The following is a 23,510-nucleotide window of genomic DNA, read 5'->3' on the forward strand; positions in this document are numbered from 1 at the left end:
TGGACTATATTAAAGGGGGAATTTGTACAAAGCTGGACCTTTGAATGCCTTGAGAGATTTCTGAGTTACTGGTTTTAAGGGCAAAAGTTTATGATGATTAAAACTTCCAGAAGCAAGAAGGACTCACTCCTTCTTCACTCACTGAGGTTTATGTGAAACCAGTGAGATGATTTCCCTCAAGAGCAGCTTTCCTGCTGCAGTGAAACTCTGTCACAAGCATCTCATCCTTACTTTATTTGTCGAGGTTCACAGTCCACCCCGGGGAGCAGCAGCCTGGCGGCCTGCCTCACGTCGTCGCTGTCCACAGAGAAGCTTCGTCGATGCTCAGTGTGAGCCACCGCCACCCGGATCCACTCCATCAGCGGAGGCAGTACCAGGAACGGCCTGCAGGGGGCAAAAGTTTGTTTTGCTCACATGAAATGTGCATCATCTCACTCTGGACTCCTCACATAAGGATGATTGGTCAGGAGTCAGGACCCTTTAGCGTCACTTGTTAACACGCTGGGTATCAGTTTTCCACATGCAAGGTACTCCGATAAACACGCGGTTAACATTCAAACAAAACGACTTGTTGAAGTAAAGGTCGTTTTTTGGAATAAAATAAGTATGTTTGTCACATTCGTATTTTATCTATGTTACGTACATCGAGTAAGTTAACCTCCCTAAACGCTGGTATTACCTTCTTTAATCAAAATCAGTAATGAGTCCTTCCTGGCTGACATGTTCATGTTTCATAATTTATTTCCAGGACTAGTGTGTGTGTGTGTGTGTGTGTGTGTGGATATATTCTCCAATCACACAACGTCTAACACACACACATGCTTATGTTGTTCTGTCTGTTATTTATCTTTTCCCCCCACAATGCAACAGCAGCACAATTCAGGTCAGTCATTCATCAGACATTTGACCTCTTTACGTCACTTCACAGGCAGAATGAGCTGCTGTGTTTTACAGAAAAGAGAAATGTATGAAATTTTACATGCACAACTTTCTAACTTCTTCTTTTCTAAGAAAAAAAACACATGAAAGAAATAATTGAAGGGAAATACAGTTATTTGTTTCTTAATAGATTGATATGGCTGTGCGTCAAATGTAGTGTTATGAGGCGATTTTACATTATTTTATCCAGAAATTGTAAATAATTGTTTGCTAACGCCTTACTTGTTGCTGAGCTTGTCAAACTTTCTATTCTCGCACGCCACATTATGCTAATGCTAAAACTTTTCTTGTCTGTAACCGTACATTTTTTCGGCTGAAATAACAATTTGCTGTTGAGAACTAGCAACGAAGCTAACTCAGCTAACATGGGTTGATTAAAAACAGATAGCAGCGCGGTATCTCCAGAGCAACAGGACAGTTATTGAGCTGCCACAATCAAAACTGGGACATATTACGCTTGGGCAACGCTAATCGCACAATTTGACAAGCTTTCATGTTTTTATAAGAGAATAAATAACTCTGGGAGAAAAGGTGCAAGGTGACTGTTTCATCATTTCTCTTTGTAAGTGAAGTGCTTCAGTACGTTGTCGGTGTTCTCGGACATCCATTCAGTCACACTGACTTCATACCACAAAGGGAGGAGCACTCAGACAACGCAGAGAAAAACTAACTAGAAAGAAAACCCAGACAGTGAAAGTGGTCATCATTCTGCTGTCCTATTCATATGTCTTAACACAGATAACACCCGTCAGAAATCATTTCTTCATGTCCAAGAGGACTTGGTTCCCTGAGCTAAAGCGAATGCATTCTTCATTCAGCCTTGTATGCAGGAGCACGGGACTGAACACATTTATTCAAATACTCCTCGTACAATAACATAAAACACGTCTTATCAAATATATTTGATTTTCTTCATGATTTCACGTTAGCTGAAATTATTAATGCGGAATTTTTGTAACATTGTGAAAACTCAATGAACAACTGCAGGATGAGATTTAGGGGGAACATAAAATCATAAATGACCAATTTGTGTGCATGTATGTATATATAGTTATCTATCAAATACTTATTACAAAATCTATTCATCATCTTCTGTTTTCTTGTTAAAATTTATCACAAAACGGAAATGATGAACATGTTGTTTTCATGAACTTGATGGAGTTCATAGACCATAATTATTGCTACATTGAGTCCGTCCACTGGCAGTGTGCCTTCAGTACATCCTCCTCTATTATAATCATCGTCCTCATAAAGACTGCCCTTTCTCTACTCTGTAAAAGGGGACGAATGACAAAAAGAGCAGCCTTGGTATATCTGGCTTATACAGTCTTTTTGCGGTCCCTGGCACTTAAAGCACGTCATTGTTAGACAGGAAAATCCCTTTCACTCGCTTCAGCAGATACTAAGCACGATTATTTCCCCCATTTGTACTTAACCATCATGAATATGGCCTTTTTATGAACTATTAAAGTTACCTTTCGCAACAAATGTACTTATTATACAATAAATATGAATTATAGTAGCGCTATAGGAATAATTCTGTTTGGACGACTGTTTGGAGTTTCCTTTCAGGCTTTTAAAACCATCAAACAGTCTCAGATGTACATTAGAAAACCTTAAAACCTTAAATCAATTGGGTTAATTTCACATTATAGTCAGTTCAATTATATTATGAATCCATCAGTGAAGGCCCCAGTGGCGCTTTCTTCCCTCATGACCCCTCTGGCAACCGTAATCTCTCCAAAAATGATTCAAACCAGCACGTAGCCGAGTCAGCGAAACCATTTGGGACTGTTGTGTTTACCGTGTATGCAGCTGCTTCCTCCTTCTGTAGTCATTTAGCTGTAAGCACATGTTTAATAAAGGCAGCAGCGTTTCGATATTGACACACTCTGTTTGACTCGTCTTTTTTTTTTTGTGCCAGGAATTTGAACTCTGGCGAAGGTTTTTTTTAAAAAAAGAAAGAAAAGAAAAGGGAGCTGCTGTTCAGCATGTTGGCTGACTAATGTGACAAATCCGACCTCCTCCCTTTCCTCAGAGCTTGTGCTCCCCCGTAAGACATATCTACCGCTCTGGGTTTGCAGGAGAGGGAGGCCCAGTCTGGAATGAAAACAGCGAGGGTAATGTCGTCCATCGATTCAGACGGCAGGCCTGCAGCGACACCCAACACCCAGAGGTGTAAAAATGACACCTTGGAAGCAAACGTCTGGGCCAAAATACTGAATATATCATAATCCACTGCAGCTCTGTTGCTACTTTAAATTCCTCAAGGTTTTTCATCTTTCTTATTAACTCGGAGAAATTGGAGCGACAAACTAATTTTCTTCTTCTGATGTAACTCCAGGTAAAGTCATTTCAGTCATTTACTCCCCCTTCTATAATCGAAAGCGTCACAACACAGACACTAAAAGATTACTTCGTGTCATTTCATCATATTCTCCCGTCGTCTCTGTGTTATTCGGGCCCTTCCTGCTCGTCTTCAACCTTTCAGCAGAATGCTAAATAGAGGATCTTTCTCTCGGGGGATCCGAGAGCCTGCTGACATGTCACTCCGCCTGACATTCCTGATGCTCGTCACAATGGAGTTTTATCTCCTCAGAGTGGAGGAAAGACGTCGGGAAAAATCTGTCTCTCCGAGTGAAGTCCCTCTGGTTCCCATCAATGTGATTGACGCCCGGGGAAGTGTCAGCGCTGCCCAGACCACGGCAGCGTCTTACGGGATCGCTTGTGGGGGCGAAACACTTGTGCAAGAAAGTAGGATTGTCTGCAGCAACCTTTCAGACCAGTTGACATTATTCCAGCTCTGGAATGTGAGACAAACTGACAAGAGGCAATATGGCTGAAAGGATATATGTCCCCACCTATGAAGACGGAGAGCTTTTAAAGTGTGTGATGTGTGCCAGAGTAGTGGTGATGGACGTTTTGGGAGATTGGATTGTAGCTTACACACAGATTTCTCAGAGATAAAAATAAAATCATCTCGCTGCTTGATTTACAGCTCGACGAGCGGAGGCCAAGCACCACATATCGTACTGCGCAAGGTAGCTAATTGACACAATGTAATAACGAAGGCGGGATTATTTTTTTTTTGGCTCTTTGGGACACTTAAGTGTTCGCCGAGACTTGTGCCATGTGGACTTCTGCAAGAGCAGCCAAGAAAGGTTTTACATTTGCCCAGATTGAGCCAAAGTGGTTCAGTTGTTGTCAAGAGTTTAGGTGATCCTTCACGCGACCGTGTCACAGTTACCAGGTGTTTGTTTTTAGGCGGTCACAGTTACTGGTGAATCTGGTAAATCTATGCCAATGAAAAAGGAACCTCGGAGTCAATAACAGTCGCCAGACGAGCTGTAAAAGCCGCTGACTTCTCTCATTAGCAACCTGGATATAAATCAAAGGGCGTTCCAAAGAAACATCGTTGCTACGTGTCTGTCAAGCGCTGAAGTAAAACATCATCACTCATGTTCTAAAGTTGGGTATCATAGAACATTTAACGTTTGGCTGTTTGAAGGTAACTTTCTGGGGATATAAACTTCGACGTCATTGACTTTGAGTAACAATAAAGCGTCTGAACGCACCAGTATAGTATCGTCTCCGCGTGGGTGCAACTTCTCATTTTTGGGGAGGAGGCGTGGAACCCTCCATTCAGGCGTTGTGTCCTTTGGAGGAGCCAACAACTGCATTGTGACACCGCTCTCGTCTCCACCTCTATTGCACAATACAATTATGAAACTTGTGACTCAAACTGGTACAATTCTATATCTGTTTCTGTATTTGGACTGAAGTAAAAGTGTGTTAGCGGCATCATGTACCGGGTTGTATTCGACTCACCTCTCGGTCTGTAAGATGACTTTGGAGGGCTCCACGTTGGGGTTCTCCCACTCCATCTGCGGGCAGTGCATGAAGTAACACAGGGTGTAGAGGGCCTCGGGCTCCCAGTGCACTGTGCTGTTGGTGGTCTTCTGGTGGACTGGAGTCCCGTTGCTGGGGTTCTTGATGTGCAGGGGCTGGAGGTGGTGCATGGCCCGGGATACAAGATCACCTGGAGAATATTTTTACACATGAGCACGGTGCATGGACTTTTCCAACATGCAATAAAGAAAAGATGTCAGAAATAGAAATGCATTAAAGATAAGAACAATACCACTGTGTAGTATGCTGAGGGAAGATCCACTCATAAGGAAGTCCTACGCTTTACTCCCGGAGCACAGATCCATTTCTTTCACCACTGCTTTGTCATGGGAGTACTCGCTGCACGCACTGCTTCATTCACACACCCTCTGATTCACCGTACATTTAGTCATAGACATATGCCCACACAGTCCTCGCCGAGTGGGAAATTGCTGGCTTGAAATTAAATCTTACGCACATCGTGCCTCTCTCAGTAAATCGGTGAAGTGAGAGTCTGTCCTCATTCTACCTTCAGCTCTTACGTTTCTCTGTTCTTCTCCCAGTTTTCTGCCATGATCACCGAGAGCAGGGCTCTCAAACTCATCTTCACTCCGGGCCACATCAGCATCACGGTCGCCCGCAAAGGGCCGGTTGTAAATGTCACTACTCGTAACATATTGTTAAATAACTCTCTGCATTCACAGTTTAAAGCAGTCTTCAATGTACTCACAATACATTTCATGTTAAATGTACAGTAAGCCAAAGAGCTGCTTCTATGACTGTGTTTAAGTATCTCATAATTTTGACTTTCTATCTCATAATTTTGACTTTCAATCTCATAATTTTGACTTTCAATCTCATAATTTTGACTTTCTAGCATAGTTATGACTTTCTATCTCATAATTTCGACTATGGGGATATTTTTATTATCAAGTCTAACTTTAAAAAAAAAAAAAAAGAAAAAAAAAATTAACCGGATTCGCGGGCCACATAGAATGACGTAGCGGGCCGATTCGGCCCGCGGGCCGGGAGTTTGAGACCCCTGACCGAGAGAGTCGTGGGGAAAACTTTGTGCAAAATGAGGTGAACTTCACGATTCGCATTGTAGGAACAAGAGTATTTTCACATACTACGTTTTCAACCAAGGGGTAAAAATGCAATGTCATCTTAAGAAACAAAAACAAGTGTGTGTATAATGGTGAAGCCGTACTTAATCATGACTTATTCAGGATTGAGAACATCACGTAAATTTTTACTGGTACATTTACTGGCACATTTCCTGGTATCTTCTTTGATGAATGTGGTCCATTGTTTTTAATATCAACCCGTTTCCTGCCGTGCCTGTAGGCAGCAGGGAGCGAATGAAAGTCAGAGGAAATTTTACGATTCTAATAGATTTGAACACTGGAGGAGGTATGAACTTCAAGGTCTGAGACTCCAAGGAGGCAGATACTCAGCGCTGCCATTTAGAGAGTCATGATTCTCTGATGTAGGATTGTATCGATGAGGTCATTAGCGATGCATTTAAGAATAACGATATTGCTCTGAGGGAGGAAAATACTGCAGTGTGAGCATGCAGGGTCGATTTCTCAGACAGAACTAATAACCCCCTTTGATCTAATTATTTACTCTGCTTATCGGAACGCTGCTGGGTTGAGGCTTACAGGAAAACACGGCCGGAAAACACCACCACAGCCTGAATATGGTGAGTTGACGCGTTCTCTTTCTGGATACACGATGAGTATATGTGAATAAAACGACATGTGTGAAAGTCTGAAGCTCTGAGCTGCAGCACAACGCACACATCCGCGCTTCTGATTCTGTTTGTTCCAAAGATAGTCTGAGCAAAGTTGGCCTCGTCTTGAAACCTTATCGCTTCGACAGAACGACACGGTGAGTGTGCGCCCCGAGGTTCTCCATCTGTCAGACCGGAGGCCCCTGACAGGGTTCACAGGCAGTCAGACGTAAACAGAGCACGATGCGCACGGCACAGTTTGCTGTCCGGCTCCGGGGGAGCCTTACAGACGGTTATCTGGAAAGAATTAAATACATCAATAAATCACAGGAAACAAGGGAAATCACGCCTCGTTTCTTCAGGATGAAGTGATTAAAGCTGTGTGGCGAGAAAAAGGCTCCCATCTCCAGGTGTGACACATTAGACAAACACGATTAGGTAAGGTCACCCGGTGCGTTGAGTCAGAGGCAGCTCCTGAAGGTGCTCAGTGCAAACCAATGACATCACGTGCACGGCTCTTTTCAATCCTCAGTATGCACGTCCTCGATTCCTTTCCTCCTGAGATGCGAGGGGAGGAGGCGAGGAAGCGACACGAGGAGAGAGGAGTAGACGCAGCATCTGTGCTTCAACGTCAATTAAATATGACGTGTGTTACGCTGCTGTATTTTATGATCATGTGATCGTGAGAATTGATGAATTGCTTTTGTCTTTTAGCAAACAAAAAAGCCAAACACTGCTTCTTCACGGCGAGAGATTTAATTGATTGATTGAATTTACTGCAAAAAAAAGCAATTGCAGATTTCATCTTTGGCTCCGGGAACATGTCATCATGGGAATTTCCAGTATTTTGGAGCAACACACAAAAGAAAATCAATACATTATCATTAAATGCAACAATCCTCGCTTGCACCTCTCTGCTTGACTGCAGCTTGCAGACTGTTTGCTTGTTTGGTAGCGTTTACTGTAGCATGAAGCATCAATCCGGCAGATTCATTCAGCACAGAAAACCTTTCCACTCCAGGTACTCAGGAAGTCCCCGTGCTACTCAGGGTGAGTTTACCCAGGGTGCTTCTGGCCTGAATATGAAGAGGAAGTGAGGCATTAATACAGATTAAGATAAAGCAAAGAGGACAGAAGTATGCATTCACGTTACAAACGTTTTCTTCCAGCCAAGCTCCTCTCCTCTTGGAAGGACTCATTAAAGAGCAGAACTTTCTTCCCTATTCTCTGAGAGGAAAGTGGTGAAACGGCACAGAGCGACAAAAAAGCCGCAGCTTTAACGAAACGTCAACATTGTAAATTCTGTCACGCAGCAGCTACACACCCTGTAATTACCTCTTCTTTCTCCGTTTCCTCACGTAATTTAAGGGTTGAATGTTTTCATGGAGATTATGGTTTTCATGTCACATAAAGAAAGTAACTCTTTTCACCTCTGACTCTGATCTTTGAGAGGACTAAGAGCCTCAGCGAGGCTGTACTCACTGTGCTAACATGCACTCACGTCCTCATATGATAACATGCAGGTGAGATTATCCCCATGTTCACCCGCTCAGTGAAGCGTGGTAGCATGCTAACAATTAGCACTAAACACAAAGTGCATCTGAGGCTAATGTCAAAGTTATTATGAATCATTCAGAAGACAACGTGAATATATCTCAGCATCAAAAATGTTCACCTCACTTCTATATTTTAACACCTCAACTGAAGCTTTAAACGTCAGTTTTAATGTCTGTTTTGTCTTCTCAATGCCAGAATACGGAGGACAAGATTCCCTTTATGACATACTTCATTTCACAGTGTGTTCTTTTTCACAGGTACAATGAAGCACAGTGTAATAATGTTCTCATAACGAGAAGCCACAGGAAATGTGGTTTGAGGTATTAAAACTTGAACAGTGAACTTACTTTGATGCACAGTAATTAAACTGTAATAACTTCTTCTTGCAGTATATGAGCATAAAACCCCAAAGAACGAAGGCTTTGTAAAGTCATTAAATGTTTGATGGTATTTTTGCTATATGAGGGACTCAATAAAGCCAATATTGACAAAAAACACTGTATTTCAGGGATATATGTTTCATTTTCTCACCTTATATTTCAAATGTACTTTTCTGTAAATTTCATATTTGGGGTAATAATGTTGCATTATGTATTAGCGCCTCATTCATTTGTGGCTGTTTTTTAAAATTCTTTGTGTTTTGTATATTTGCAAGAATTAGATGGTTTTTTTTTTTTTTTTGCAAACTTGTTTCCTGATCAATTTGGTGCCATATTTGGGAGGAAGCAGTGAAAAGTTCTGGGTGCAAATTCAGGATAAGAACTACCGACGTACATGTATGACCGAATTGAACAGATGTGATTGTGACGTGTTTTCAGAGCATACTGCCCCCAACAGTCAGAAAGCAAGCTTGTAATTCAGGCAGGTAAAGTCAGGTGAGCCCGGTTATCACACGTGACCCGATATTATCACGGCGAGACAACTGTTGCGTTCCCTAATGGACGACTGAGAATGAAGATTCCTTTCGCTGTCCTCTGACACGCTGTCATGGCCTACAGCTCCCCGGGGACCGAACCGAGGACATTTAATCATCACTTAGTAATGCGACCGACGCGGAGCTCTGCCTTTGGGGCACATTCGCAATTCCGTGGCAACTATTAATCACAGTCAATTACAGGACATGTCATCGTCAACACAGGACTAGCAGATACTTTTTACCAGCGCTGCTCGAGGGGAAATTAATCACCAGCAGACCTATTTAACATTGGACATGTGGAGGGAGGTCAGTGATAACTTACGCGGTAACAATACAGAACAGGAGCTCCTTATTAGATTGTACATATATGCTCTCAGCTTGGTGGTTTTATGATCCTATAGGTCACACTTTCATAGTAACCTGGCCCGGATGCAATCAGAGGCTGAGTGACCATGTGGAGTTCTGGGAGCCGCCAAACAGGAATGAAACAAAATGGGTAAAATATATCCTAATGTGCTTTTTCTGGTAAACAGGCTCCATGGAGGGAAGAGAGGGAGGGTTGGTCATGAGCAAACGACTGATCCATCTTCTACTTGATATCTGTCTATCTATCTGATATTGCAGCAGGGCACCATCTGCAAAGGTGGGGCTGCAACCAAACAAAGTGCTGTGCAACAAATGCTCCAGCATGATTCATTCAGTCGGCAGCACCAGACGTCAGCGCAGCACGACTGATGTTCCAGCCATTGTGCAGCCTCGAACCGCTGCTGAAAACATCATACAATACTCACACGGCGTGCTCACACGAGGGACCAAACAACACAGTAACTGTAGCAACAGCAAAGATTGAGTTAAATACAGGAGCTTTTAGAGAATTCAATGGAGCTAAAAGGCTTTAAATCCTGTTACTATTTGACTCGACCCTGTTTTCGGCAGCAGCAGGTGACTGTTTTAACAAACTTAACGTTGGTTAACGTTGTAAAAAGGTTGCGTTAAAGGTTGTAGCACACCGTTAACGCGGTATGACGGTCACGGTAAAGCTAAAGCAACAAATCTACTTGGTTAGGGTGAGAAAAAACATCATGGTTGGGCTTAAAATATGTGCTCCTGTAACGCAACTTAAACTAACGTCATGTGACGCAGAGAAGTGAAGTTTGACGCCCTCGGAGTGAGATCAGAACATTTAGCAGCTAAACGACATTATATTTTTCTTGGAAGTTGGTGGAGATCAGAGCAGAGTGAATATTTTATTTCTTCAGGTGGCCAGAAAAGTGACCTCAAATATCAGCTCAAGTTGCTCCATGTCTGCTGGATGTGTAGATAGGCAGCTGTTTGCTCGCATTTCATCCATAACCACTTCATAAGGTGATAACTACTTCAAGATTCAAGGATTTATTTGTCACATATTCCTAAATATGTGCAGGTTAGCATACTTCAGAGGATGTGATAAAAGGAAAGTGTGCAGTGTAATTATATGAAGTTAGAATAGAGACGTTGAAGTTCAGGTGTCTTTCAGATACTGTAACTTTATTGAGAGACTAATTGAAACTTAGTTAATGTGCAGTTTCTAACCAGCCACTACACCACGAAATAGTGCATCTCTGGAGGCAGACGCTTAAAAGGGAACACTTGAAGGCAGCAGCAGCATGATACCATCTGTTCCACCCCGGGATCCTTCAGCAGAACAGTGGGGTATCAGAATAAGTCATTCAAATGTTTAGCTTTATAATTACAAATAAAAAAAGATTCATTTCAGATCTCTATTTTCATGTAAGTATCCGGGTCAGCCAGGCTCAAAGTCCTTCTTTTACCCCCCGTCCTCCGAGGAAGATATTCTGACTAAATATGGACTGAAGGTCCCATGATGCAAGATGCTGCAAATGTTGAGAAATCCCTGTTTAGGAAAGTCTCTGCTCGGCTTCTGTATGGAATCCGATTGATCTGGTGCTGCAGAAACCATCACGATTCCGTCTTTATGGCCATTACGCCGTCCAACAGAAAGTCTGCTGCAGCCGTCCACTCCTGGACTGAAGAACCGAGCACAGGGAAGGCCCAGCGCACGGAAACACAAGCTGCGATGGCTCATTTGTAAAATTAGCTTTTTTGTAAAATAGCTTTTTATTTTACAATAAATAATGCTACTATGCATAATGATTAACCAATAAACCATAATCACAGAAGTGTCCTATTACAGTCAATAAATGATGAGTCTGGCTGTGTATGAAGCCAGAGAATGATGCCCTTCTCAATGAGAAGTTCAGTTCAAATACCAACAGCTATTCGGCGCTTTAGTGACGAACCCTTTCATCAAACAGCTGCCCTGTCTTTCCTTTAAGGAACCAGTGAGGTGAGAACTAATTCACCGCCTTATTACCCCAAAACTTCCATTAGCCTTCTGGGCTCTCTCCAAAAAACACTCAATTAGTGGGTCTGCATTATCTCACAGCAGCACCGCGATGAGGACTAAAGTCCTTCATCTCATTGCAGCAGGACTTGAGTGAACAGTGGAAGTTAAACTAGTCCCGCCGTCACTAATAGAGCTGAGAGAGGCAAGCTCGAGTGTCAGGCATGTCAGGCTGATGGGTAATAATGATTTATTGATGAAGAACATCTGCCTGCGCGTGCTGTACCTCTCCGGAGAGGTGCAGCACACTCCAACGCTCGGGCGCACAAATCAGCTTCATTGGAAATGCCGTGTTCAATAGACTTTGATTAGAATACAACACTTGGGCTGCGCCGACAACATGGCAACGGCACGATCGAATAACAACACGAGGGACGTACACAGAGGCCGCTGACCTTATGCATGAACAGGAAACAGAGTATTCAGAGCTTATTCAGCAATAACAGCACGTCAGCGGTTATTAGCATCAGTCCTCTCAAGAACTCGACAAGAAGCGGCGTCTAACGCTTTCGAGTTGGTCCTGTGTTTGCTGTTGTATAATCTGTTCAGTGACGGGACGCTGCGGTTTTTCGGGGCTGTAAAAGGAAGCACGCGGTTGTTTGTGCGCGATGGGTCATTCTTTAAGTGAGTCCTTGGCTCTCCTTCGCTTCCTCTCTTACGCTGCTGCCGGCCAAGTCGCCATGTGATGCATTCTCAGTTGGCAGGTAAACCGCTGAGATCTTCATCCCTCGTCCGTCCTTGTTCTTCCGTTGTGGGATCCCAACAGAGAATAAAGAATAGAAACATGTCGCCTGCTTTAACCGAGAGCCTTTCGACCTTTAAACCAGCAGCACCATGCTGCTGAAGACACAAGAATGCAAACTGAGAACGTGTGTGAGTGCTTTAGCCCACAAAATGTGGCCTTCATCTTTCTTTTTGAAAAATGACTCGACGTTCCCCTCAAACCGCTCTTTAATCACTATTCCAATCTTTGCAGCGCCGAGCTGCGGTGAGTGAGTGGGATCCCTGTGGCAGGTATCGAGGGACATTAAACCATTACGCAATAATGAATCCAGCCTCACGTAATTACTGCAGCATGCAGCAACAGCCTACACCATTTTTCCAGTGTCCTTTGTGCGAGATAAAGAGACGAGTGTGTCTGGAGGATTGTGAGGACGGCTGTTTGTGTCCGCATACCCCCCCCCCCCCCCCCCCCCCCGTCCTCCTAAACAGGTGCTGGGAGACAGATAAGGGACCGAATGAGCCGGCCTCGTTTTAACAGCCAAGTCAACAATTCCTTTTTTTTTTGTTATTCCGTAAACTACCGTGTCTCCTATGACAGACAGACACGAGGAGGTAAATGGTGCTGCAGACCTCCGAGAGGATCGAGGAAAATGAAATGAAGAGGACTAAATGACAGCGGGGACCTTTCCCAGCGGCACATTGACATACTGTCCTGCCTTGACACGTCCATTAGAGAGAGATACTGGAAAGGACTTGAGGGTGACATTACCATCAGGAGCTGCAGTGGTCAAATGGGTAGAATGAAAAAAGAGAACCGCAACCTCGAACTGCAACTTGACTCCTGAAAGCAGCTTAATGAGCTTTTTAACTCAGAGAACGAGTCGGGCCGACTCATTTTTCACCTTCTTTTTTTCTTCTTCTCTGAGAAGTGGGTCAGATGTGAGATTAGGAGAGATGATGCATGGCGAAGCAGGAGACGTATTTTAACTCTAATATGATGAAAAATGAGGATGGCACGGACGGCCTCAAGATGAAATGTAACACCTCCTAGTGAATCTCAGTCAGTGTGTGTGTGTGTGAGAAGCGAACCCATTATCTCACATCCACTTAAGTGAGCGTGGGTTAATGGAGCAGCGACGGGAGGAAGTCCTTCTGTTGAAATGTAGGGTGCTACAAAAGAAGAAGAGAAAGCATGCTTTCAGATAATAATCTATCGTGAGAACATTGCTTGTCTATGGATAGAAATGTCAAGCAGGCGGTGACCATCCAAAGGTCTCCAGTAAGCAATCGCTTCCTGGAAGAAGATAAATAACATCTCATCTCGGTGCGATTCTCTGTAGCCTGTAAACCGGCGCACAACTCCTGCAGCTCTGCGGCGGGAGAGGGATCCCTCTCTCTGTGAAATCCACTCAGCCCTGAAGAAGAAGCACTTTTCCTCACTCCGCACAGGCACAGTACAATACACGGTGACTCATTTCTCAAGCTGGCCATTGCCAGCTGGGGGGAAAAAATACAGAGCGAGTGATGCCTGCATGCTTAAAGCTCACATAAAAAAGGTGCAAATTAGCCAAACCGGTGGTTTGCTCAACTGTGGTTACTGTGGTAACAGCGAGTGCAGTTTAATGCTGCAGCAAACAGCGGCAAAACATCCAACAGCTGGCTTCCATCACTCGCTCCAATATTTAACGCAGAGTCGCCGTCAGAAAGCACCGAAATTGAAACAATTGTCTTGTTTTGTTGACGCAGTTTAAATAATCGATCGCTGTCGTGACAAACCCGTTGCGTTTCCCGTCATTGCTCTACAATAAAAGCCAATGTTGCAAAATGTTGGATTGGCTTTGGCAGCATCTTAATCCAGCTGTGATACAGCTGCAGGGGAGTAAACAGTCAGGCTGTTATAATACACTTTCATTTGTATACAACCCACGTAATTGCGAGGCAGCCATGGTGCAGTAAAGTCCACGTGGGGAGGAGGTCAGGTGGACTTTCACCCAGGAGACTGCTGTTCGTGTCCGGTGTGAAATCAGAAGTCAATGCTGACTTATTTGTAACGCCACTTCCATACTTAAGAAAGTATCTTTTGCTTTACCTGAACAAGTAGTTTTGTTGCTGAATTAAACATTGCAGGTGCTCGCGCAGGCGCCGTGATCGCTCGTATTGCTGGACATCCGCAAAAAAAACATACAAAAAAAGGCCAAAACGGTTTGGTAAGATATACGAAGCGTTACGAGGGGATATGTTTTTGTTGTCAGAAAAAGGCTGAAATTAATGAGATAAGATTTTAAAGAAACTGGATTAAACGCGGCATCGTTCGTTTGAAGGCCATGTGAAACCAGGCCAGGAATGGCAGACTCCACCACGAGAAAATGCTGACCATAAACAGAATAAAATATGGGGTTTGGTTTCATAAACATCATAAGGTTTATAACTTTGACGAAGTCCATACTTTGAATATTTCCCCTGCGGTGGAGGCACACCCAGCTTGGGGAATGGAGGGCCCCTTTGTTGGAGGCCTGCACTGTATTACATTTCGCCGTTTATTTGCCCGGCGGCTGCTCGCTGACCCGCGGGTTCGGCCGCTGTGCTGACAGATGAACGGCCTTCCTCTGGCACACCTGGTCACAATATGTCAGCTCAGCACCTATAGATCCTATACGCCACACACACACACACAATGCGGCACATGGCGGAATACAGGGAAAGAACGTTATCCGTCATGGCAACGTGTCATGACAGATGAGGAAAGGTGCAAACACCCAAGGCGATCTGCCATCGGCGATCTGCTCTCCTCGCTCGGACAAAGACGTGAAATACGGTGAGCAGTGAGATAACGGCGACCTCAGAAATAAAAGACGTATTTATCCACCTCTAGAGAATGAAATGATGCAGATAGTGATGAATGTTGCTCTTTCACAGCCTCTTCTATCAACCATCAATGACCGAACAACTCGGGTGTGAAATTGCCCCTGAACGCCGGCTCCGCGTGGCCGCTCAACTTTCAAGTGATCTTGTTTATTGCTCAGATATTGAGCTAATAGATTAAAGATTGATTTCAATTTAAAATGTTAAAATGTGTTGATGCCGAGCAGCTTTTAAACGCTCTATGTGGGAACACCTGCTCCCTGTACGCCACTGGTTCCAGGTCTCTGCTGTGATATCAGAGGGCGTTCTTGCAGCATTTTTTACATCAACATCGCTGGCACGTTATCTGTTATTATGACTATTAGTGTAATTACTGTAAATACACCGGGCTGCCGCTGAGATGACTTAAGTACACGGAGGAAAACTGCATATCGATGGCCGAAGAGCAAAACCTCCTATCTGAAAAATGCCTGGATCATTTTGCAGATAGGATCTTTGCAATCTTTCCATCATTTGGTGCAAGTTGGAAGAGGTTCTACAAAATGATGCTCTAAATTAAGTTTCAATAAAGCGCGGGATTATTTTAAAACAGACTGAATATGAACAGCCTTCCTTGTTCTCATCATCCAAAATGAAATCCGCAATCAGAAAATTCTGCAGATTGGAGGTTTTGTGCTTTGGCCCTCGATATGTTCCTGTATTTATGCAGTTACCAGATTTCTGGACACCTGGTATCACTGGACTCTGCTGCATGGGATTTAAACACAAAGCGGCTCTGGGCTCGCTGGCAGCACGAAGGAGCTACTTGCAGGAACATCTCAGTGCATCGCGCTGCATCTTCCTTCCAAGTTGTTCTCACAAACAGTGCGAAAGCAAAGACTTGAATGCTTTTAACGTGGAGCGGCAGCAGCATTCCTGTTCCGCGTGCATTAGTTACTAAACACTGACCGAATCATTTCTAAACACACTTACAGTCTCAGTTTGATTTACTTAAATCGCTCTGAGCAACTTCCTCTTTGTGCACAGCGCCAATATCAAGACGAGAGAAGAGATAAAACTGTTGATGTGCTCTTTTAATTAAATTATCATTTATTACGACGCACTTACAGCATTAAGCTTGACGAGCAGCACTGAGTGCTTGCTTTCTTTGCCGCGGGTTTCGCCAATCATCGGTGGAGGTTGTACGCAGCCTCGGACATTTTTGGCAACTTTTTACTGGAAAAATGTTTTCAACTGGAGCACCTGGTTAAGCTGAAAAGAAATACACAAACAAGAAAAGCTGGAGCAGAATGCAAACGTCATCGATGCCCTACAGGCCCGTGCTACTGCACTTTGTCTTCTCAAAAGAGTGAAATCACCCCGGTGCATTAGCAGATTGAGTTCTTTTTTTAAACTACTTCATACTTTTTTCTTTCACAAAGAAATGATTACACTCCCCTTCTGCTTTTTGCAGCGACATGTTCATTATATTTTCTTTTAGACCCCAATATTTCTTTTTTAAATGTATTAATAGATGTGTAGGAGGAGGACACATTTCTACATAAAATCTGGCTGAGATGTAATAACCACTGGAATTTATGAATTTATGAATCTATGAAGCCCTTGTTGGAGCGTTGACATCTTATATTTTATTTTTGCTGCTTCTACCGGTGCACACTGGTGCACACTTCTACCGCACCAGTGGTTACTTCCTGTTTACTTAAAACCTTCTGTATGTGTCCTCTGCCTGGTCGTGACTGCTTTAGTTCAGCCGGTAACTTGTTGATTGACTTGTTATTCTGTTCTAATAATCACTTGTTCTTGTATTTCTGTCGTTCCACTCTAACTGTTAACAGGAAGTTGCTGTGAGAGGCAACGTGCCCTGCAAATGTCATGAAAAGACAAACAATATGTCCATCCCTCAATACTTTGGAACTACTTTGTCTGTTGCAGTCAATCCCACTGGTTCCTACTTAAGTTAGAGAAAAGAGTATATCATTTCCAGATGGCCACTGGTGTTTTCAGGACAACATAGTACTTTGATTGGGGACTTCTTTAAGCTACGGATGAATGCACATTTGTTGCTGTAGTGAGTATTTGAAGCAGCAGAACTGCGTATGTGTGATTGGTGTAAAATATAGAGAAGCAGATTACACACCAGCTGCACTGCAGATGAGAGAGAAGCTGCTCTTGTCGCACCTGTTTCTGATAAATAAGATGCACGAGTTCCAGCAGATCTGCTCCTTTAAGTTTGTTGCAAAAGCAGATGGTGGAACATGTAGAAAGTGGCACTCTTAATGCAATCAGCATGCACTTGATGAAGCAGATTCACACTCGTGGCTCGTGCTCTGCAGATCAATCTGTCCACATAACGCAACACGAGGTGGAAATCATGCCACAGAATGCAATGAAATCCACAAAATCAGTGATTCTCAACTGGTGGGTCGCGACCCAAAAGTGGGTCGCGGGCCTTTGCCTGACAAAAAAAATAAAAAAAATTTTTTTTTAAATTGTCATTTTATTTTGAAGGGCATTCTTTATGCAGCGGAATTATTCCAGCATTTACGGCACTTGTCGTGTGGGTTGTGAAAGTCAAATCATAGGACGATCTCCAAAAGAGAGAAACGTCCAGAGAGACCAGAGTCATCGGACTCTGACTGGACAGACTCATAGCGGTGAATTCTTCAAACACTAATTTCTCTTTTTGGAAGATGACAAAAATATAATATTGTGGATTTTTCACTTCACCCTGAATGAACTGAGTTTAAAGCTGCAGGGCAATTCAGTGAAAATATTTTTTCTAAATTGAATTTCATTACGTAATTCATGTTTTAATCCAGCTGTTATTTTACTTGAAATGAGAAGAACATGTATTCATGTATTTCTATGTATTTATAATCCATCCAGTTCAATTTGAAAAATGTGTGTGCTTTCTTTATTTGATTTGACAGTTGTTTACTACACAGAGACGTTACTACTAGATGTCTTGAACATAGATATGTATAATGATGTAAATGGTATACATATATATATACTATATATATTAAAATGATTATATATATATATATATAATTTGGGTCGTGGGTCCCGGCTTGTCATTAAGGGGTGATGGTGGGTCCCGCAGCCAGACCAGTTGAGAACCACTGCACTAAATGACTACAAGCAGCTGGCATCAACTGTATCACGAGCCACATGTCAACCTCTGGCAGCTTCGACTGGCCGACCCTGGAGGTAAGGAGGCCCAGCAGAGGCAGCGCGGCGGTGGGAGTCAAACGCACGGTGCATTAGACAGGAATCAAACAGCAGCATGTGCTGCTTTTTGGTCCGACTGGTGACAAGAAAAGACTGCAAATTGTTGCTTTAAGCGATGACGCGTAGAGAAGTGCTGGTGCGTAATGCGCCACGGGGACGAAAGAAACATCCATCCGGTACAAATGTGCACAGACACGAACTCGGTGGCGCAGATGTCTGCAGGGGACAGGGTGATCTAATGTGTGACTGTGGAGAGGGGCGAGGCAGCGGCGTGTCAGAGTTAAAGGTGGAGGAGCCCTTCCCTTTCAAGTTGAGGTTAAAAGCCTCTGAGGAGGCCACCTTGGATTTAAAGGTCCCCGGGTGTGACTCACAAACAGGTGTTAGAACAGCTGCAACAGAGCGGTTCCTGGCTGCGGAGCGTCAGAGGGTGAGGCAGGGGGAGAGGGGTGAGGGGACAGTGGAGAGGCGGTAGGTTTGGCCCTCAGATATCTTTTCAACGCTAGAATGGGGAAACCTGAAAAGCGTTGGTTTCTCTAAAACGTACATTTTGCATTGTGTAAACTGCTGGTAAAAGTGTACTCACTCAGCTCTGCGATGCTGCCCACCCGGGTAGCGAGCAGCGACTGCTCCAGCGTGCGGAGCTCGGCCTGACCCTCGCTCCCCCTCCCCGAGCGCTGCTGGTCCCGGTGCAGGTTCAAACTCTCCGGCAGGCTCAGTACACCTGCAAGACGGGGGGGGGGGGGGAAATATGTATTCAGTGAAAAGTGCCAAAAGTTTTTATCTGCAGCACATTTTTTTTTGCTGATGTCAGATTACTCAACAACTCAGGGGGAATGAAAACTGTGAAAAAAAGAGTCTACAACACACAAATCAGCACTTTCAGTTAAATATTCAAAACAGAGTTGTTAAGCGCTGATTCATTTAGTCTCCGGTGATGCGTTGCAGCTCTTCTGCACAAAGGTTTCTTTTTACCTTGAAAATGATACGACTCAAAGTGGATACTTATAGAAGAGTCGCTTGTCGTCTTTGATATAAATTGTCCCTGCAGTGATTTGTTGAGTCTTGGGAGTTTTGGTAAATTGTTGTTTTTTTCCCCCTTGTGATCACAGGTGTGCTCTGTGCAAGGTGCAGATAATGTTGGCTGGAGAGGATTAATCCATTTTGGTGGTGTTGCTGCAGCCAGGCTTTGTTTGACAGATGGGATATTGAGTTTTTTGCTGCAGGAGAATGGAAAGCAACACCCTGCCGAGTGCTAATCCTAATGACGCGGCTCAGGGGGACACGCCGTTTCTCAACAAACAGTAATTACAACATGGAAGCGCTCAGTCAATTTGTGTGTGTGTGTGTGTGTGCGATGCCAGAGCAGAAGACAAAAGAGCCACGCAGGCGGACACAAGTGCAGCATCGGGAGTCTGGACTTCTCCCCTCCAGCTCCAGATTCCTCCCGTCGTGTCCTCTTCCCACAGAGTCCAGCCCAAGAATTCCAGTGCAGTCAGAGTCCCGCTCCCTCTTCCTCCCACAGCCTTTCCGGGGAGGTCAGCTTTCTGATGATGATGATGATCACAACAGCTTTTTCTATGACTGCTTAACCTCTGACAGGTGTTGGTGGAGCAGCTGGTATATTAGGGTGCGTCTCTAATGACAGCCCATGAAACAAAAAAAGGATGTTTTTGGTCTGCAATGTTGAAGCGTTTCTATCTTTAAAAGAGAAGAACGATTCCTTTGTAAGCCCGTTGTTCTAAACCAAAGGGTCCTGAGATCATGTCCCGGGGGACCGCCAGATGTTTTTTGAGAAAAAAAACATATTTTCGACAGAGGGACGGTTTTAACATTGGGTGATATCATTTGCCTCAGGATAGATTTGTGAGAGTCAAAGTACACATGAGTCAGTGCTAGCTGCAACTAACCCAAGCTGATAGTCTGGAGCTACTTCTCACTGAAATATAGTAATTCTGTGCTTTTGAAATAGTTATATGTAACCAAGACTTCACCCACTTTAGCCGAGTTAATTCATCTCGACTATAAATGTCTTTTGACCTGCAAATCATGAGCATTAAAGTTAGGAAACAATGATATGAAGAAAGACATGACCCAATGAGCTCATGAAGCTAACTTGGGACTAATCCAAGTCAGAAATCAAGAACGACACATCGGAGTTTCCCTGCTGCAAACGTCGATCGGGAAGGTAAAGATTCTGAAAGAAGACTTCAGAGTGGCTGACGGCAAACAGAAACGCAGGGATTCCTCCGTCCTCGGGCCGCTCTCCGTCTCCTGTAACAGAGCGAAGCGGAGAAATCTCCTCGAATCACCAAAACCATATTGCTGTTCACGGATACCTCTGCTGGAGATTTAGCACTGTGTGTGTGTGTGTGTGTGTGTGTGTTTGAGGGGAAAACAAGTTTGAATAATTCACAGTGCCTTCCGTAATCAAGGCCTCCCATCTTGTCCGTCACCCCAACATTCCCCCCCCCCCACTGCCCTAACTATTCTTTTAATATAATTCAGCGAGCCCTTTGCTGAATTATTCATCCCATCAGATCAAGACATGTAAACAACTCCGCAGCTCTCTCTTCCCCCACCTCCCACTCCCTCTACATGTTATCGCTCACCAACACTTGGCTTCTCTGGATGAAAAGAAAGAAATAGAAAGTATGAATATTTGATCCGAGGTGCTGTTTGTGTAACAAACATCAGAGGTGAGAAAGAAGCCAGTCTGGCTCCTTGGAGACTTGGAAAAGAGAGGAAGAGGCGGGGATGGAGGGAAGAGGGGATGCTGACACAAACGCCTGATTAGAAAATGACAAGCAGCATGAGACTCCGAGGCGTTACAGGCGTGTTTTTATAAGCTCATATTTCTGAGTCACTTCCACCATCTTCATGTGACCTCCGAGGCAATTGGAAGAGCTCGGCGCATACTTGAGAAACACTAATCCCAGATAAACAGATGTGACCTGCATTCTCTATTCACGGGGCTCCCTTCATCTGTGCTGCTGTCGGGCAGATGAAGACGGAGACTGGGTCACCGGGACAAGACCACTTTACCGAACTCCCCCGAGGCATCGCCGCAGAAATACTGCTGATCGTCATAAATAATGCAGAGGACATCGAGCCGTGCAGGTATGTGCACACAACAGCTGTCTGCGTGGGAGCAGATCATCGGAGAGAAAGAAGAATGAGGAAGAGGAGAAGAAGAGGGACAGACTAAAAAAGCAAAACAAAAAAACAGAACAGAAGGCCCAGAACAAAGGAAGGAATATAAATCTCACAGCGTGAAACAAAGACGCTACGCTTTGATATTATCCAGCTTCAAAGCCGCTGCCGCGTTCATGAAGCGGCTTCTCTACCAGGTTGTTTGATGTTTACATGAGCCCGATGAGCTGGAACGTCTTTGAGGAAGAGGAGGCAACACAAATATGGTTCTTTTCATTTCTGTGCTGTTGTTTTACAGATATTAAGGATGTACGTACTTCAACAGCACAGACAGCGCAGGGTTCAGCTCAGCTCTCGCTTCCGGGTGCGTTTGTAATGGAGTCTCTCTTAGATGTAGCGCACACAGTCGGTTTGCTGGTTGCCAATGTGCACAAATGGACATCAACTATGGTGAATCTTGGCCTGCAGGTTTGACCGGTGCAAAAGCTCAAAGATATTGTGCCATCACGCTGTTAAAGACGTCGTTGGACGTTTGGAAGAGCATTCCTTTCTGAGAGAGCACTCTTCTGTTTGTGCGCTAAATATGAAGCTACTGCGGTTAGCTTAGCTGGGCATTAAGTCCCACTGTTTTCAGGCTTTATGCTAAGCTAAGCTAACTGTCTCCTGGCTGAAGCGTAATGATATGAGTGGTGTCGATCCGCTTGCAAGAAAGCGAATAAGCCGACTTCGCAAAAATGTCAGACTTTTCTTCTATCAGCTCTTAAACAGCCGATAGAACCTTGAACATAAGTGAAAGATATAAACAGAACACTGCTGCTGATATTGTTGCCCTTTCCGAAAGGGAAACTGCTGACAGCTCAAAACAATGCGAGATGCTCTGTGAGTTCAGTGGACCGAACTGGCTGCAATCCCTTCCAACAAATCATTCCTCAGTGTTTACTGAACCCTGATGGAGCTGGATGTGAGCTATTTGTTGCCTGAAACAAGAGGTTGAACAAATAAAAAATAGCCTCGTCACTGGTTCACCGGTTCAGAGGTGATGCATCATGCCTCCCTACATCTCTGCTCCTGACTTTACTGAAGTGTTTTATTCATTTATGAAGATTGTTTTTGGGCTTTTTGCCATTGTTGGATAGTGCAGCCGAAGAGAGACAGAAAAGGGAGAGAGAGAGAGAGAGAGAGTGAGAGAGAGAGAGAGAGAGGGGGGGGGGATGGGATGCTGCAAAGGGCCACAAGTTGGATTTGAGGTCACACAGATACTGGGATTGAAAAAATACGATAAGAGTCTGATTTTCTTTACCCGACATCTTAGATCATAATTGAATCGTGAGGCTAGCGTAGACTTACACCTCTGCTATGGAATAAAATGTGATACAAGCAGTGTGTGCATGTGTGTAATTAATAGCTCGTTGTTCAGACTTTCCTGCCGTCTGCGTGAGAAAAGAGCCATTTCAAAAAAGGTCTTTTGAGAAGAGAAACGGGAGGCGGGATTGTCTGGACTGTTGGATATTGAGCCCGGGGGCATAATGGGATTCGTGACAGACAGACAATCCTTTCTGAATGGCTTCACCACTCAAGAGCAAAGAAAGCTCAATTCCTTAATGCCCGACCTTTGAACATCTCCTCCTCGAGAAAAATCGCTTTAAAAAAGAAAATGACTGCCCAATAAGAACCAAAGCGTTACGATGACTAGGGTGACGTTTTGATTGGCTGTAAGCAAGCCACGAGCATCTCATCTGCTCTAAAAGGTCAATTAGGTCACTTTGAACCGTCGGCGCCGACGCGTGCCGGCGCTGCAGCACCAAACCCCCACATGGCTCGGCTCCCTTGTTCTCTGCAGGAATGCCCGATTGATTTTTTTTTCTGTTGTGAGAAAGCGGCGCTCTCTCTCTCCGCTCAGTCGGTGGGAAAACTCTGCCGGAATACTAACAGGTAGTTGCCGTGGCAACAGGCGACGGCTGCCTAACAGCGCGGCGATTGCCCGAGCTGGGAAGAGAGAGCAGCAGTTTCTTTTTCTGTCTTTTATTTATTTTTCACTGTAAGGAAAAAGCACATGAGCTTCATCCACACGGATGAGCCACCCAACACAAAGCATCTCATCATAG

General features: G+C 44.2%; 1 protein-coding gene across 1 annotated transcript in view; it reads right to left on the bottom strand.

The window, feature by feature from the left end:
* The window catches only part of LOC306796172 (ankyrin repeat and BTB/POZ domain-containing protein 3-A), a gene marked incomplete at both ends in the record, with an annotated part of 103,499 nt that overhangs the window by 13,635 nt on the left and 66,354 nt on the right, over nucleotides 1-23,510 (bottom strand). Inside the window, 3 exons of the mRNA XM_079294982.1 lie at nucleotides 232-384; nucleotides 4,768-4,978; nucleotides 18,839-18,976. Of these exons, the coding sequence (XP_079151108.1) occupies nucleotides 232-384; nucleotides 4,768-4,978; nucleotides 18,839-18,976 (502 nt within the window). The remainder of the gene's footprint in view (nucleotides 1-231; nucleotides 385-4,767; nucleotides 4,979-18,838; nucleotides 18,977-23,510) is intronic.

The sequence above is a fragment of the Melanostigma gelatinosum genome (assembly GCF_949748355.1).
Source record: "Melanostigma gelatinosum genome assembly, chromosome: 22".
Lineage (NCBI taxonomy): Eukaryota > Metazoa > Chordata > Actinopteri > Perciformes > Zoarcidae > Melanostigma > Melanostigma gelatinosum.